The sequence below is a fragment of the Dendrobates tinctorius genome, unplaced genomic scaffold (assembly GCF_039654945.1).
Source record: "Dendrobates tinctorius isolate UK_male_01 unplaced genomic scaffold, ASM3965494v1 ptg000075l, whole genome shotgun sequence".
In the NCBI taxonomy this organism is placed as follows: Eukaryota; Metazoa; Chordata; class Amphibia; order Anura; family Dendrobatidae; genus Dendrobates; species Dendrobates tinctorius.
Genome location: NW_027361743.1, coordinates 45,865,248 through 45,881,640, shown reverse-complemented (window position 1 = coordinate 45,881,640; position 16,393 = coordinate 45,865,248). Strand labels below are relative to the sequence as shown.

General features: G+C 46.4%; 1 protein-coding gene across 2 annotated transcripts in view; it reads left to right on the top strand.

Annotated features, from left to right (window-relative positions):
* ALG5 (ALG5 dolichyl-phosphate beta-glucosyltransferase) overlaps positions 1-16,393 on the top strand; it is a 75,310-nt gene that overhangs the window by 22,560 nt on the left and 36,357 nt on the right. The window contains exon 4 of one of the 2 annotated variants that reach the window (XM_073583251.1): positions 12,786-12,812. In XM_073583251.1, the coding sequence (XP_073439352.1) occupies positions 12,786-12,812 (27 nt within the window). Of the gene's footprint in view, positions 1-12,785; positions 12,855-16,393 lie in introns of both variants that reach the window. The other variant, XM_073583250.1, reaches the window with a different exon arrangement.

Sequence of the window (16,393 nt, the reverse complement as noted above, 5' to 3'; positions counted from 1 at the left end):
TTCCTTCTTAATCAATCACTTCCTCACACCACAGTCACTTTCTTGAACCACAATACATCCAGTCCCTGTCATAATAATAGACACTTTTTTCTTCTTTAACATAGCAGTAACAGAAACAATCAGAATTCACTTTCTCTGTTCTTCCTAACACCTTCGTCACACAATTCATGTGCCAAGCCACAGAATTCTTCTCCTTCCACGGATTCTCTCATTTAGAGCTAAATATCCTTACTTCAGTTGTGCACAGATCTGGAGCGGCCGTATCAGTCTGTTCCACAGGGTCAATAATCCCCCTCTGGGATTGCCCAAGATTCGCGGTACTCAGTGAAAGGAGGAGGGCGTCTCAGACTATCCCTCCAGACACCTCTGGTTATATCTATCTATATATACCTGAGTTACGTATCCTACCCAGTCTTCGATCACATCACCACGCCTGACTCTAACAGTGAATTCAGGATTTCAGGATATTTTGATTACAACGAGAGCCACAATCACTGGTCAATCCGGGGTGTCCGTCCCTTATGAGGTACGGTTCGTGCACTGGGCCCCCAACGGGACTGCACCTCTATATGATTCCACCCATGAATCACCCCACCATGGGGACAAACCTCAGATCCTCTTTGCAGCAACAAGCACAGGAAAACCACACCAACGGTCAGTCTGAACAGTATAACTGCCAACTTACCGTGTTTGTTGTGGGGGATGATCAGTCCCAATTTTCCAGCACCTGTGTCCGCTCCGAGGGTCCTTTGTCTTGCTGTCCTCCGGGGGCAGAGGCGTCCCTATTCGGGGGCCCCATGTTGGGCGGCCAGCTGTCGGGGTAGCTATTGAGGGAGGGCTAAATTAACCCTTCATGGTTGAGCCAGTGATTTCCAAATTAATCCAGAGTGTTGCTAGCAGCTCAAATGACCACACGGAGACGGGGGTCTCTGTACGGGAGGATCGAGACAGATCACCAAGCCCCTTTATTTTAGTCACTTCTTTTATAACATTTTGCTTAATTATGCAAAGTTCTCAACTGCCAATTTTATAAGCCAATAATATTGCAAGAAAACCGGAAACTACATATATGTCCGTATCCAATTAGAAAGTAGTATAATGGCATATTCTTCAGAGTTTTACACCGCCGCCTCCCTTATCTTGCACCTGATGGGAACAGTCTGGTTTCATGACAGTTTGAACTTTTACCTAATTACAAAATTTATCTTACAGCAACAAAAACGGAGAAACGAAACCTTCAGAGAATGGATAAAACGAAACTTCAGCTCTGATTTTAGTATTAACCTTCACAGATGAAATTTTGGAAAATAGCGGGTGCATTAGTTAACCCAAACGGCATTACCAGGTTTTCAAAGAGTCCTTCTGATGTGAGGAACGCAGTTTCCAACTCGTCCCCTTCCCGAACCCTTATCAGATTGTAGGCCCCCCGGAGATCTAACTTGGAGAACCATTGGACCCAGCTAACTGGTTACATAAGTCTGGGATGAGGGGAAGCGGGTAAGAGTTCCTAACCGTTATCTTGTTCAGTTCCTGAAAGTTGAGGCACGGCCGCAAGCCACCATCTTTCTTCTTCACAAAGAAGAATCCTGCTGCCACAGGCGACACAGAAGGCCTGATATGCCCTTTGCAGAGACTCTCAGCTATGTACTCCTTCAAGGCTTGGCGCTCAGGCCCAGACAAATTGAACAATCGAGCCTTAGGTAACTTGGCTCCGGGTACTAAAACAATGGCACAATCGTAGGGTCTATGTGGTCGCAGCGCCTCAGCCTCACTTTCGGAAAAAACGTCTTAGAAATCCTTCAGGTACTCCGGAATAGCTTTCAGACCGACAGACGACACAGATACGGATTTAACAGCGTTAACAAGATGTCCCAGGTTACCACATTTATCCTTGCATCCCCATTGAGTGATCTCCCCTGTAACCCAATCAATGATAGGATTATGGCATTGAAGCCAAGGCATCCCCAGTACCAGTCCTGCAGGCAAGTTATCTAGCACAAGACAGCTTAGTTTTTCCACATGAGTGGAACCCACTTTTAGAGAAAAAAGTTCAGACCTGCAACAGATACCGTCCTGGGTAAGAGGGGACGGGTCAATTGCCACAAGTTTAACAGGATCCTGAAGCCTGACTGTCTCTATCTTATTAAGAGTCAAAATTTTGGTATCAATCAGGTTCACAGCAGAACGACAGTCAACAAAAGCAGTAGTCTGAACCGGACCATTACCAAGTTCCAGTTTCACCTGCAGCACCATTTTTGCACGTGAGGAAAATTGTACCTGAAGGTCTGGGTAGCCTCCTCGACTACTACCCAGACCTAGTCGTTTCCCGCCATCTTGGAGGATGATGGACAGGAGGGGCAGTCCTTCCAGTGTCCAGATTCCCCACAATAAAAGAACAACTGCTTCTCCCGGCGGCGTCTTCTTTCCTTTTCCTCACAGGTGACAGCGATCACCTCCATGGCCACAGGAAGAGTCCGGGTCTCATCTCCACTGAAGAATAATGGTGTTTCCAGTTGCATAACGCCTCTAGCCCGCAGTCTGCAATCCATGCGAATCGCTTGGGTCATGGCATCCTCCAGGGAGTCAGGCGGAGGTTGGAGTGCCAAGACATCCTGCAGACGTTCACACAGACCTCTACGGAACAGCCCCCGAAGGGCGGCATCACTCCAAGAAATCTCGGCTGCCCAACGTCTGAATTCAGTACAGAACCACTCGGCTGAGTGCTCCCCCTGACAGACACTCATCACCTTGTCGTCAGCCAAACGCACTCTATCAGGCTCATCATAAATAAGCCCTAAGGCTTCAAAAAACGCATCCACAGACATTCTCTCAGGGGCAGAAGAGGAAAGCGAAAATGCCCAGGCTTGTGGGGACCCCCTAAGCAGGGACATAACCACCCCCACCCTCTGTTTCTCATCCCCAGAGGAGCGGGATCTCAAAGAGAAAAAGATCTTACAGCCCTCCTTAAATGCTCTGAATTCATCTTTGTTACCAGAAAGCGTATCTGGCAATTTAACCGGGGATTCGGGTGGGTCTAAAATGACATCTCTATTCCCCACCTGCTGAAAGCCTGTGGAAAGTACCCCCTGAACTGAGTCCTCAACCCGCCATTGGGACTGGGCCAGAGCTTGGTGTTCCAAACTAAGCTTCTGCAGTGACTGAGTCAAGCATTTCACCTGCTCAGATAAAGGACACATTGGGTCCATATCTGCAGAAGTGAGGAGAGAAAAAAAAAAATAATTGCAGGCCAGTTAAAATGTCAGGAACACCGCACTGAACTTGCTTACAGAGCCAGTGCGCGTGTCCTGAGTAAAGCGAACTCTGCTCAAAGATACCTGTGGAGCGGGCAGCAGCCGAGTAGATGCGTACTTCGGAGCCGCAGGACCTGAAGCACGTGACTGCTATGGGCGTGGCCTAAACTCCAGAGAGCTAGGAGCTGCAAGAGAACTCCTAGCAGGGTAACTGCAAGACAAAGTTACCAAGGGGCATAGACAGGGAGGATAGTCAGGATGTAGCCAATGATTCATACACAGAGATAGCTGCAAGGTACAAGAGGGGCGAGCAGAGAGTAGTCAGATCACAGGCAATGAGTCATACACAGGTAGGGTAGCGCAGTACAGAATCAACAGGCAAACTCACAACGGGAAACAGAACCGGGTCAGAACCATATAAACAAGCTATGACAACGAACAGGCACACAGAGGTCAGCCACTCGGCAAAAGTATAACTGGCAGGGATTGGAGCTTCCCAGGGGTTTAAGAAGCTCTCCAAGAACCAAAAAGAGGCCACAATAATTAACCTCAGGTGTGCAGCTCAAAAACCTGCACTGGGATCATAACAGTTATAAAGAATCTTTTATTCACAAACCTATACATCAATCTGCTCCTCTCCCCCTTCTCTAGAACATGATGCCTGCAGATCGGACTGCATTTTCTTATCAATTAAAGTCAGGGTGCAACGTACCCAGAAAACGCCAAAAGAGTATAAAATGTACCGTAAACATTTTTATTAAGGATTAAATGTAAAAAAGACGTGTGTCAGAGAGTAAATGGGACACGTAAGAGGATTCTAAAGGGGGTGAAATCAAGTAGATAAAGGTGGGAGAGGGGGTTGTCGCAAAAAGTAAAGGGTAGCAAGGTAGTCTATATCAGACAATGCAAGGAATACTAATTAACTTTCATGATTCATGTAAGTATTTGCATGTAAGGCATGATACCATAAATCATACTACAGACTATTAAAACAGTATTTCTTGAAATGCTGGTTTTTGTTCATTCAAATTTATTTTTCTCTTTCGTCTCATTGGGGGACACAGGAACCGTGGGTGTGTGCTGCTGTCACTAGGAGGTTGACACGATGCTTGAAAAAAAAAATGTTAACTCCGCAGTATACACCCCTCCGACCGGCTGTAGGATAATCAGTTTTGCTTAGTCAGCAGGAGGTGGACAGGGGTCTCTCGCAGGCCCATGCCTACCTCAATGTGCGTCGTTCCTTTTCAGGTAACCATGGAGGGATACAGAGTAGATTTGCTACATCTGTATTCCCACACCGAGATCTTGAGTATGGCGTGTACTGCCACCCCGCATCCTCATGAATCCCACGGGCAGAACCCTATCCCCTAACACAGGACTCGTGTTCAGGTGGCAGCTCCTAGTCCTGACCTTCGTCTCCCATCACTCGCCCACCAGAGCCTGATGGTCGAGAGAGACGCCCTGCAGAAAAGGTTTGGGACATCAGTCTTAACCGACCCCTGTTACGGGGTGAACTGGAGGTAAGAGGCTGCAGCGTTGTATGATCTGCTCACCAGCCGCTCTGGCTGAATGTGACCGCTGTAATCAGCTCGGGCTTACAGCCCAGGGCTCTATACTTATGTTAAGAGCCAACACTTTCAAGCACGCGGTGCAGCGCGGTTCCAGCCTCCTCCCGTGGTAGTGTTATGGCCCTGGGCTCCAGCAGGAGCCCAGCACGGCCGACGCCAGATTCCGGCTCCCGGCAGGCTCCGCCCCCCGGCTTCCTCTTCCTGTACCAGCGCCATCTTGGTGCTCCTTGGTTCACCACTTCCGGGCGGGGATTTCATAAGGCAGCGGCAGGGCTGTTCACCTCGCTCTCTCTCCCTCATCAGCCTTCGGACGGCAGCTGCGGCGGGGACACAGGTTGTGGGTATGTGAGTACTGCACTACAGGTTGCCCTCTCACTCCACTTTCTACCCCCGATGATCGGCACCAGGTAAAACCTGTCAGTATGCCCAAGGGAGAGCAGTCCCGCTCCTCCTCCTCATCCGCTTCATTGACCTTGGTCAAATGTTTTGTATGTACCAAATGCAATGTCAGGCTTCCTTCAGGTCAGTCTTCCCCACTCTGCTCAGATTGCAGCAGACCTATGGTGTCGCCTACGCTAGGGAGCAGGTGCAGCCCCTTGTTTTGCCTGTCAGAGCTCCCACATTACCCCTGGAGCAGGAGGAAGCCACCTTGCCTGCCGCCCAGGGGCCATCCATCGCCACGGGAGACAGCGAGTGTCCAGGATGGGCCTCTTCCTTATCTAAGTCCGTGGCCGACCTTACCATGGTATCACAGACCAAGGTAACGGTGCTTAACAGATTGCCACTTCAGACTCCAGTAGACACAGGAGCACCAAAGGAGCCTCCTTTTGGGCCTTCTAGGGGCCGTAAAAGGTTTAGACAGGACCACCAACCCAGGTCCCCTTCTCACTCCATCTCTCCGCCAGAATTCCTCTGGCCGTCTGCCTCCTCCCGGTCCTCATCCCCGGAATCAGGCAAGGCATTATCAGAGACACACTCGGAGAAGGGTTCTGAGTACGGGTCAGAACAGTCCCAGGTCAAGGATATGGTTCAGGGCCTCAATGCCGCAGTCAATGAGATCTTTAACATTGGGGACGCCACATCAAAACCTAATGATCAGGTTTTCTCATAAGTCCCCCTCTAGGGTCTTCGCCTCCCACAAGGATTTTGAGGAAGTGTTGATCAGGGAAAGGGAGAACCCAACCAGGTGGTTTCAGATAGGAAGTCGTTTTGGGATTCTATATCCCTTCCCTCCAGATCTCACCGCCAACTGGACCGCCTCCCCTTCGATGGACCCACCAGTGCCCAGGCTCGCTACCAATACAGTCCTCCCCACTCGCCAGTATTGCAGCCCTAAAAGATCCCAATGATAGGAGGATAGAATCCCTGACAAAATCTGCCTTTGAGGCAGCAGCCGCTACATTGTGTCCAGCCTTCGCCTCAGCCTGGGTAGCTAAGTCTGTTACAGAATGGGCCATACAGCTTAGACAGGGCATATTGGCCGGGGCCCCACCAGTAGTACTAGCGGAGTTCGCAGATCAAATTTCTCATGCCGGGAGGTATATGGTATCAGCAGCCCTGGATGCCGCGTCTTGCGCAGCTCAAGCATCCAGTAACATGGTAGCCGTCCGGTGGACGGTCTGGCTAAAGGCTTGGCAGGCTGATTTGTCCTCAAAGAAATCACTGACCAATCTGCCGTTTCAGGGCACCCGGCTCTTTGGGTCCGTGTTATATCAAATCATTAAGGATGCAACGGAGGGTTCAAGCTCTTTTCTCCCTCAGGCCAAGCCTCGTCGATATGTTTTCAAACGTAGGGCTCAGCCCTTTCGCTGTACCCCAGCAACAGGCACTTATGCTCAGGGCCCGCAGAGGTCGCAAGCACCGAGAGATAGGAGGAAGGTATCATTTCGGGCCACCCTGTCATGGCATTCCCACAGTTCCAACAGCAGAGCTACCAGGTCAGGGCCGGGCAGAGCCACTTCAGCCTGACGCCAGCAGGGAGTCCAGCTCCCTTCCCAGTACCTCTCCCTGACTAGGAGGCTGCCTTTTCCTCTTCAGAGATGTCTGCAGAATTCAGTAGAGGATATCTGGGTAAAGGAGGTAGTATCAACAGGATGCAAGATAGACTTCAACGCGCTTCCGCGAGATCGCTTCTTTCTATCGCAGCCACCAAAAGACGCTGCTATGGCTCTAGGTTTTTTTCCGGCAATTGACTCTCTCCTCAATGCAGGAGTAATCGTCCCCGTTCCCGAACAGGAACGTTTCACCGGCTTTTACTCAAACCTGTTTGTGATACCAAAAAAGGATGACTCAGTTCGTCCCATACTAGACCTCAAAAGGCTAAACAGATGGGTCCGCTTACGCCATTTCAGGATGGAATCGATTCAGTTGGTAATTACGTCTATGGAGGATCAGGAATTCCTATGTTCCATAGATATCCGGGACGCCTACCAACACGTCCCCATTTTTCAGGGACATTAGAGGTTTCTGCGTTTTGTTGCCCAAAAGCAGCATTTACAGCTTGTGGCCCTGCCATTTGGGCTGACAACAGCCCCCAGAATTTTTACAAAGATTATGGCAGCGATGGTTGCTATATTAAGGGTCAGAGGCATAATATTGGTACCATATCTCGACGATATTCTCGTCAAGGCGCCCTCCTTCGTTCAGGCACAGGAAAATCTAGCGGTAGATTTAAACACGCTGTCCCGGTTTGGCTGGATCATAAACAGGGAGAAATCCCACCTAACTCAAACACAACACAACGCCTAGAATTCTTAGGGATGATAATAGACACCCGCCGCTCGAGGGTCTTTCTCCCAGAAAGAAAGTGGATTACACTCCAGCAGGGAATTCACTCTCTGTTGAAATTCTGGCTTCTATCCTTTCGCGCTGCCATGAGAGTCCTGGGAAAGATGGTGGCAGCTTCAGAGGCAATACCCTTTGCCCTGTTCCTTTCCAGGATACTGCAGAGGAACATCCTCCTTCAGTGGGACAAGTCCATCTCTTCGCTGGATCGCCCCTTCCTTCCTTCCATTCAGACCAGGGAGTCCCTCAAGTGGTGGCTGACCTCCCCCTTGTTCATCTGGGTCGGCCTTTTCCCCCTGTCCACTGGCAGGTAGTAACTACAGATGCCAGTCTCCTGGGCTGGGGTGCGGTATTCCGCCACCTGGCAGTCCAGGGACGATGGTCGAGGCAAGAATCCTCACTATCAATCAACATTCTAGAACTGAGGGCAGTCTTTCTAGCACTTCTACATTGGGAAAGATACCTCAACAACCAGCCAGTCCGGATTCAAACGGACAATGCCACGGCGGTGGCATACATCAATCACCAAGGGGGAACCAGAAGTCCCCGGGCACTGGCCGAGGTATCCAGAATCTTCAACTGGGCAGAAGCTGCAATTTCGGCAGTTTACATTCCCGGCACAGACAACACGGCCGCCGACTTCCTGAGTCGGGAGGGGCTCGCTGCAGGAGAATGGTCCTTATACCAGGACGTGTTCCGTCAGATATGCCAGCTATGGGGGACTCCAGATGTGGACCTCTTGGCATCGCGACAGAACAGGAGGGTCCAACAGTTTGTCTCAAGATACTGCGATCCTCTAGCAATAGGGGTCAACGTGCTGGTCATTCCCTGGACACAGTTCAGACTACCTTACCTGTTCCCTCTCCTGCCAAGACTGCTAACGAAGATCAAGGCGGAAGGGGTGCCGGTTATATTGATTGCCCCGTACTGGCCCAGTTGGGCCTGGTTCGCAGAAATTATCAATCTTCTCACAGGCACCCCCTGGAGACTCCCCAACAGACCAGATCTCCTGGCTCAGGGGCCGTTTTACCACCCGAATTCTCGGTTGCTCAATTTGACGGCATGGCCGTTGAAACCTCAATACTGAGAGCAGCGGGTTTTTCGGACCGAGTCATTAATACAGTGATTCAGGCTAGGAAGCCTTCCTCTTCCATGGTCTGTTATCGAGCCTGGAAGGCTTATTTTGGCTGGTGTGAGTCTAATCTCATCACACCTATACCCTGTTCCCTGCCATCTGTCCTAGCCTTTCTCCAGGCAGGGTTAGCTGGCGGTTTGGCCCTAAGTTCCTTGAAAGGCCAGGTATCTGCTCTCTCTATTCTTTTTCAAAGAAATTTGGCCTCCCGCTTACAGGTTAAGACCTTTCTGCAAGGAGTGGCACATGCGGCCCCTCCTTACAGATCCCCTGTGGCTCCATGGGATCTTAACTTGGCCTTGGAAGCCTTGACAGGTTCACCCTTCGAACCTTTCCAAGAAGCTCCCATGTCTTTATTGTCCTCAAAGGTGGTATTTCGCGTAGCCATCACCTCTATTAGGCGGGTTTCAGAATTGATGGCATTGTCCTGTCTCCCTCCATTCCTAATTATGCACCAGGACAAAGTTGTTTTGCGGCCTCCTCCTGACTTTCTTCCCAAGGTGGTATCGGCCTTCCACCTGAACGAGGATATAATCCTTCCGTCATTTTGTCCTGCTCCAACCCATCCTCTGGAGCGTTCTTTGAATAAGCTAGACCTGGTCAGGGCGATAAGGATCTATCTGGCCAGGACCGCTCCCTTCAGGAAGACGGACTCGCTCTTTGTTATCCCCAATGGGGTGAGAAGAGGCCTTCTGGCCTCTAAGGCAACAATTGCCCGCTGGATCAGAATGGCAATTCTGGAAGCCTACCGGGTGAAGGACAGGGTATCCCCTGCTGGGGTCAAGGCCCATGAAATCCGGGCGTTGGGCGCCTCCTGGGCGGTACACAACAGGGCATCAGTCATGCAGTTGTGCAAGGCTGCCACATGGTCGTCCGTGCATACCTTTTCAAGGTTCTATAAGGTCCATACCTATGCTTCAGCGGACGCCAGCATAGGCAGAAGAATCTTGCAGGCGGCAGTGGTGAGTTCTTCGGCCTGAAGGAAGTTTGTCTTTTCCCACCCCAGGGACTGCTTTTGGACGTCCCACGGTTTCTGTGTCCCCCAATGAGACCAAAGAGAAAACAGGATTTTGGTTGCTTACTGTAAAATCTTGTTTCTCAGAGTCTTCATTGGGGGACACAGCACCCTCCCATGATTTTATTACGTGTAATGAATATATGATGACTTGCATGATAATTTCTCCTGCTACTGCTTTTTCACTAACTGATTGTTCTACAGCCGGTCGGAGGGGTGTATACTGCGGAGGCGGAGTTAACATTTTTTTTCATGCATAGTGTCAGCCTCCTAGTGACAGCAGCACACACCCACGGCTTCTGTGTCCCCCAATGAAGACTCTGAGAAACAGATTTTACGGTAAACAACCAAAATCCTGTTATTTCCATTTTCCCATAAGGGTTAGGGCAGAGATTAGGGTTAGGGGTGTGTTGGGGTTCGGGTTGGAGTTAGAACTGGGGGGTTTCCACTCTTTGGGCACATCAGGTGCTCTCCAAACGCGACATGGCGTCTGATCTCAATTCCAGCCAATTCTGCGTTGAAAAAGTCAAATGGTGCTCCTTCCCTTCCAAGCTCTGCCATGCACCCAAACAGTGTTTTACCCCCACATATGGGGTGTCGGCCTACTCTCAGGACAAATTGCAAAACAACTTTTGGGGTCCAATTTCTCCTGTTACCCTTAGGAAAATAAAAAATTGGGGGCAAAAATATCATTTTTGTGGAAAAAAATGATTTTTTTATTTTCACGCCCGGGCGTTATAAACTTCTGTGAAGCACTTGGGGTTCAAAGTGCTCACCACACATCTAGATAAGTTCCGTGGGGGGTCTAGTTTCCAAAATGGGGTCACTTGTGGGGGGTTTCCACTGTTTAGGTACATCAGGGGCTCTCCAAAGGCAACATGACACCTGCATACCATTCCATCAAAGTCTGAATTCCCAAACGTCACTACTTCCCTTCCGAGCCCCGACGTGTGCCCATACAGTAGTTTTCTCTCACATATGGGATATCGACGTACTCAGGACAAATTGGACAACAACTTTTGGGGTCCCAATTTCTCCTGTTACCCTTGGGAAAATAAAAAAATTGGGGACTAAAAGATCATGTTTGTGGAAAAAATGATTTTTTTATTTTCACGCCCGGGCATTATAAACTTCTGTGAAGCCCTTGGGGGTTTAAAGTGCTCACCACACATCTAGATAAGTTCCTTGGGGGGGTCTAGTTTCCAAAATGGTGTCATTTGTGGGGGGTTTCCACTGTTTAGGCAAATAGGGGGTTTCCAAATGCGGCATGGCGTCTAATCCCAATTCCAGCCAAAAAAGTCAAATGGTGCTGCTTCCCTTCCGAGCTCTGCCATGTGCCCAAATAGTGGTTTACCCCCACATATGGGGTATCAGCGTACTCAGGACAAATTACACAATAACTTTTGGGGTCCTGTTACCCTTGGAAAAATAAAAATTGAGGGTGAAAAGACCATTTTTGTGGAAAAAATGATTTTTTTAATTGTACGGCTGTACGTTATAAACTTCTGTGAAGCCCTTGGGGGTTCAAAGTTCTCACCGCACATCTAGATAAGTTCCTTGGGGGGTCTAGTTTCCAAAATGGTGTCATTTGTGGGGGGTTTCCACTGTTTTGGTACACCAGGGGCTTTCCAAACGGGACATGGTGTCCAATCTCAATTCCAGCCAAAAAAGTCAAATGGCGCTGCTTCCCCTCCAAGCTCTGCCATGCGCCCAAATAGTCGTTTACACCCACATATGGGGTATCAGTGTACTCAGAACAAATTGCACAATAACTTTTAGGGTCCTGTTACCCTTGGGAAAATAAAAATTGGGGTGAAAAGATAATTTTTGTTGAAAAAATGATTTTTTAATTGTACGGCTATACGTTAATTGTAAAAATTGTAGTTTTAATTGTACTTTATAAACTTCTGTGAAGCCCTTGTGGGTTCAAAGTTCTCACCACATATCTAGATAAGTTCCTTGGGGGGTCTAGGTTCCAAAATGGGGTCACTTGTGGGGGGTTTCCACTGTTTAGGTACATCAGGGGCTCTCCAAACGTGACATGGCGTCCGATCTGAATTCCAGCCAATTTTGCATTGAAAAAGTCAAACGGCGCTCCTTTCCTTCTGAACTCTGCCATGCGCCGAAACAGTGGTCCCCCCCCCCCCCCCCACATATCAGGTATCAGCGTACTCAGGACAAACTGCACAATAACTTTTCCTGTCCAGTTTCTCCTGTTACCCTTGGTAAAATAAAAAAAAATTGGACCTGAAGTAATTTTTTTGTGAAAAAAAAATTAAATATTCATTTTTTTTTTTTTTTTTTTTTTAAACATTCAAAAAATTCCTGTGAAGCATCTGAAGGGTTAATAAACTTCTTGAATGTGGTTTTGAGCACCTTGAGGGGTGCAGTTTTTAGAATGGTGTCAATTTTGAGTATTTTCTATCATATAGACCCCGCAAAGTGACTTCAAATGTGATGTGGTCCGTAAAAATAAAATGGTGTTGCAAAAATGAGAAATCGCTGGTCAACTTTTAACCCTTATAACTTCCTAACAAAAAAAAATTTTGGTTCCAAAATTGTGCTGATGTAAAGTAAAAATGTGGGAAATGTTACTTATTAAGTTTTTTGTGTGCCGTATCTCTGTGATTTAAGGGCATAAAAATTCAAAGTTGGAAAATTGCGAAATTTTTGCCAAATTTCCATTTTTTTCACAAATAAACGCAAGTTATTTGAATGAAAATTTACCACTAACATGAAGTACAATATGTCACGAGAAAACAGTGTCGGAATCACCGGGATCCATGGAAGCGTTCCAGAGTTATTACCTCTTAAAGGGACAGTGGTCAGAATTGTAAAAATTGGCCCGGTCATGAACGTGCAAACCACCCTTGGGGGTTAAGGGGTTAATCTGTAGTTTAAAGAAAAAAACCTCAGGTTTTCATTCTTCTGAGCCAACTTAAAAAAAAAAAAAAAAAAGTAAATAACGTGCAATACTTTGGGTTTTTATGAAACTTAAATTAAAAAATGATCCTATCTTTTTCCCTGTTGTACAGAAGCGGTGGTCGTCTTTCAAGTACGAGGTGATTGTTGTAGATGATGGAAGTTCTGATAAAACAACTCAGGTAAGATGACTGTATAGGGTAATGTTAGATGAGACTCGCCCATTCAAGTCTGTGGGTGCACGAAAAAAATGGTCCCACTTTTGTGGGTGAAACGCTGAAGGATTTTTCTCTATATCCTTGTGATCCCTCCTTTACAGTGAGGTTATTTCTGTGCCGGACGTCCCTGAATCTGCTTGTATAGAAAGTGTGGGGTGAGCAAAGGATGGAAAAAACCCTTATACCAAAAGGAAAAGTTAAGGAACAATATAGAACTTCTGGATTTCTACCTTTTTAACTGGTAATGGCATCAGTCAGCAGATTCACGCTCCCGTAACCCAGGGCGGGGAAGAATAGTGACGGTCTCTTTCTTTACAATGACAAATGCTTTCCTTTGATCTGATGCAACGGGGTTATCGAGAGTCCGGCTCCCTCCTGATTTCTCTCCTCGGCTTGATTAACAGCACCACAAGCAGTTAATGGAGCCAAGCAGGGAGAAGAGGGCGACCATCACAGCGGTCAAAGGCTTGTTGTATAGCAGCCGCATGTTCTTGGGAAATAAACTGGAGGAATTTTGACTTCTTTATGAGGGTGTTTAATGGGCATGATCTGTGCGAGGAGGGGGGAGGAGGCGAGCTGTGACCATCCCTATTTCGAATGGTTGATTGTGTACACCGTGTGCGCAATTATTAGACATTTTGTATTTTTGAGATTTTATTATTGAACAACTACAGAGCTGTCAGTGAGTCCAAAAGGTGAATAAACAATGTAAAAATAAGGGAAATATGTTTCACCAGGAATCTGGCATCATCAGGGGACAAAGGCTGATGACACCAGATTCCTAGTGACGCATGTTGGGGAGGCTTTAGGTTTTACTAGCTTCAGTCAGTCTGAGTAATTGACCACAATATTGAAAAGCAGTTGGTAGTGGCCGCACCAAGCTAATACCTATTGACATTCACTAGTGTGGGATATAGAGAGTTCATACATTGTGAGCATTGCGGAAAAGGGGTTATATCCCGGTGTCCCATTATACACACTGGCTGTCGTATCTTTTAATCTTATTCTTTAAATAGTTCATTAAAAGTTAGTTTTTAGCAGTCTTTAGTTGGGGATCTGTTGTCTTCATTGGCAAATTGTAATTAATGTTAATGCCCTACGCTGACTGGGTGGACAGCAATTTTGTCTGTTTGCATGACAGGTGTCAGGCACAGCAGTACTCTGAGATCAAAGTACAAAATGTACATGTTCCTTAATGGGACTAAGAGAAAAAGTAAAAGAGAAAAAACACACAAAAAAGCACACACAAGTCAAGAAAAGTCATTTTGCCACTAAAAACCTAACATATGCATTAAAACAAAAAAGGTACACGTAATTGGTATTGCCGCATCCGGAACAACCCGACCTATAAAATTGGCATATTATTTATTTTATGTGGTGAACCACATAAGATAGAAAACACACCAAAAATGCTGCTTTTTATCATACTGACACACAAAAAATTGAATAAAAAGCAATCAAAAGGGCATATGTAAAAATGGTAGAAATTAAAACACCAAACCATTGAAATTTTATTGAATCCATTCTTCCCTCTACCCGTGAAATGTTCCCCGTGTCATTGGCTGCAACACACCCCCAAAGCATGATTCATCCACCCCCAAGCTTAATGGTTGTCAAGATGTTCTTTTCCTGAATTTCTCTGGCCTTTTTTCTCCACCCATACCTTTGATTATTACGGTCAAAGAGATCTATTTTAACCTCATCGATCCACAGGACTTGTTTCCAAAATTCATCTGGGCTTTTTTAGATGTTCTATTGCATACTTCTTACACTGAATGGTGAGGAAACTTATGGTGAGGACTTCTGATGACCCTTCCATGAAGGCCATATTTGTGCAGGTGTCTATGAAAAGCAGAACAATGTACTATGACTCCAGAGTCTGCTAAATATTTCTGAAGGTCTTTTGCAGTCAAGCAGAGGTTCTGATTTGCCTCTCTAGCAATCCAGCTCGCAGTTCTCACTAAAATTTTGCTTGGTCTTCCTGGCCTTATCTTGACCTCCACTGTTCTTGGTAACTGCCATTTCTTAAATTTCGAAGTGAGGAAAGGGCAACTTTATAGTACAGTATTATCTTCTTATAGCTTTCTTCTGCTTTGTGTGCCTCCACTAATTTCATTTTCAGAGTGCTAGGCAGCTGCATAGAAGAACCCATCGCTGCTGTTTTTTCGGCACAAGGTTAGAGGACGCTGGGTTTTTATAAAGCTGGGAAATTTGCATCACCTGACCTTTCCTAATTAAGGTCTGAAATCTTGGTCAAAGTGATTTTAGCACACAAATCTCCAATGGTGCCCAAACTGTTGCATCGTTCCTTTTTGTAATTTTGAAAATGTAAAAGATTAAAATATATATATATATATATATATATATATATATATATATATATATATATATATTTTTTTTTTTTTTTTCCCTAAAATACAAAGGAAATGTGTCATCTTTAACTTTAGGCCATTTAGAGAGCATTTCATCATTAACTTAACTGTTGACAATAGCAGTAATTTTGACCAGGGGTGCCCACATTTTTACATTCCACTGTAAGTGCTCTCTGTAGAACACAAGAATGTGATCCTTGCCTTATACTAAAAGTGATAAAAAATGTTGACGCATTCTAGAGTTATTACCACATGAAGTGACACTGGTCAGATTTAAAAAATTTGGCCTGGTCAAAATTGGCTAAGGGGTTAATGTGCAAAATTATTATGCAACTAAATAATGCAGATTTTCCCATCTCAATTGTGCGGTAATCGCCCAAATATCTTAGCGATTTCAAGAGTGCTGCTTCCCTATGTAAGACTTTTTAACTATTTTTTATTTTTTTTAGCGTCAGTTCAGTCTTTTTTTTTTTTTTTTTTGCCCGAAGAAAACAAGCTGATCAATAATTCTGCACACCTTGATAAAGGGTTTTGTATCCTTAGGCCTCTCCCTCATTACACAAATTAAACATCACCCGATCTGCTTTATCCAAAAAGCTTTCACGTTTATACAGCTTGCAGTTAAAAAATCTCTATGTATAAAAATGAATGTGTGTGTATGTGTATCACCAACCAATCACGAACCATCTTTCATTTCACCAGAGCTGTTCAGAAGAAGCTGAGCTGTGATTGGTTGCTATGAGCAACAGTTTTCCTTGCAACCAATCACTTAGCATCTCTCATTTCACCAGAGCTCGTTAAAAGAAGCTGAGTTGTGATTGGTTGCTATGACCAACCATTTTCCCACTTGACAACACCTCGGCAGACACTGACATGGTGGGAGAAATCTAGCATCCCTGGGAACATAAGCTCCCAGCCATTGTTTTCCCCCCAGAAAGGAGCAGAGAGCACATGACAGAAATGATCTCCCCCTCTCGTGCCTATATACAGCGGCTGTGATGGGATAATGTGGGATATTAGTGGTAGTAGTCCGGTGGCTCTGGCTGACAGGATGATGTGGGATATTAGGAGTAGTAGTCCGGTGGCTCTGGCTGACAGGATGATGTGGGATATTAGGAGTAGTAGTCCGGT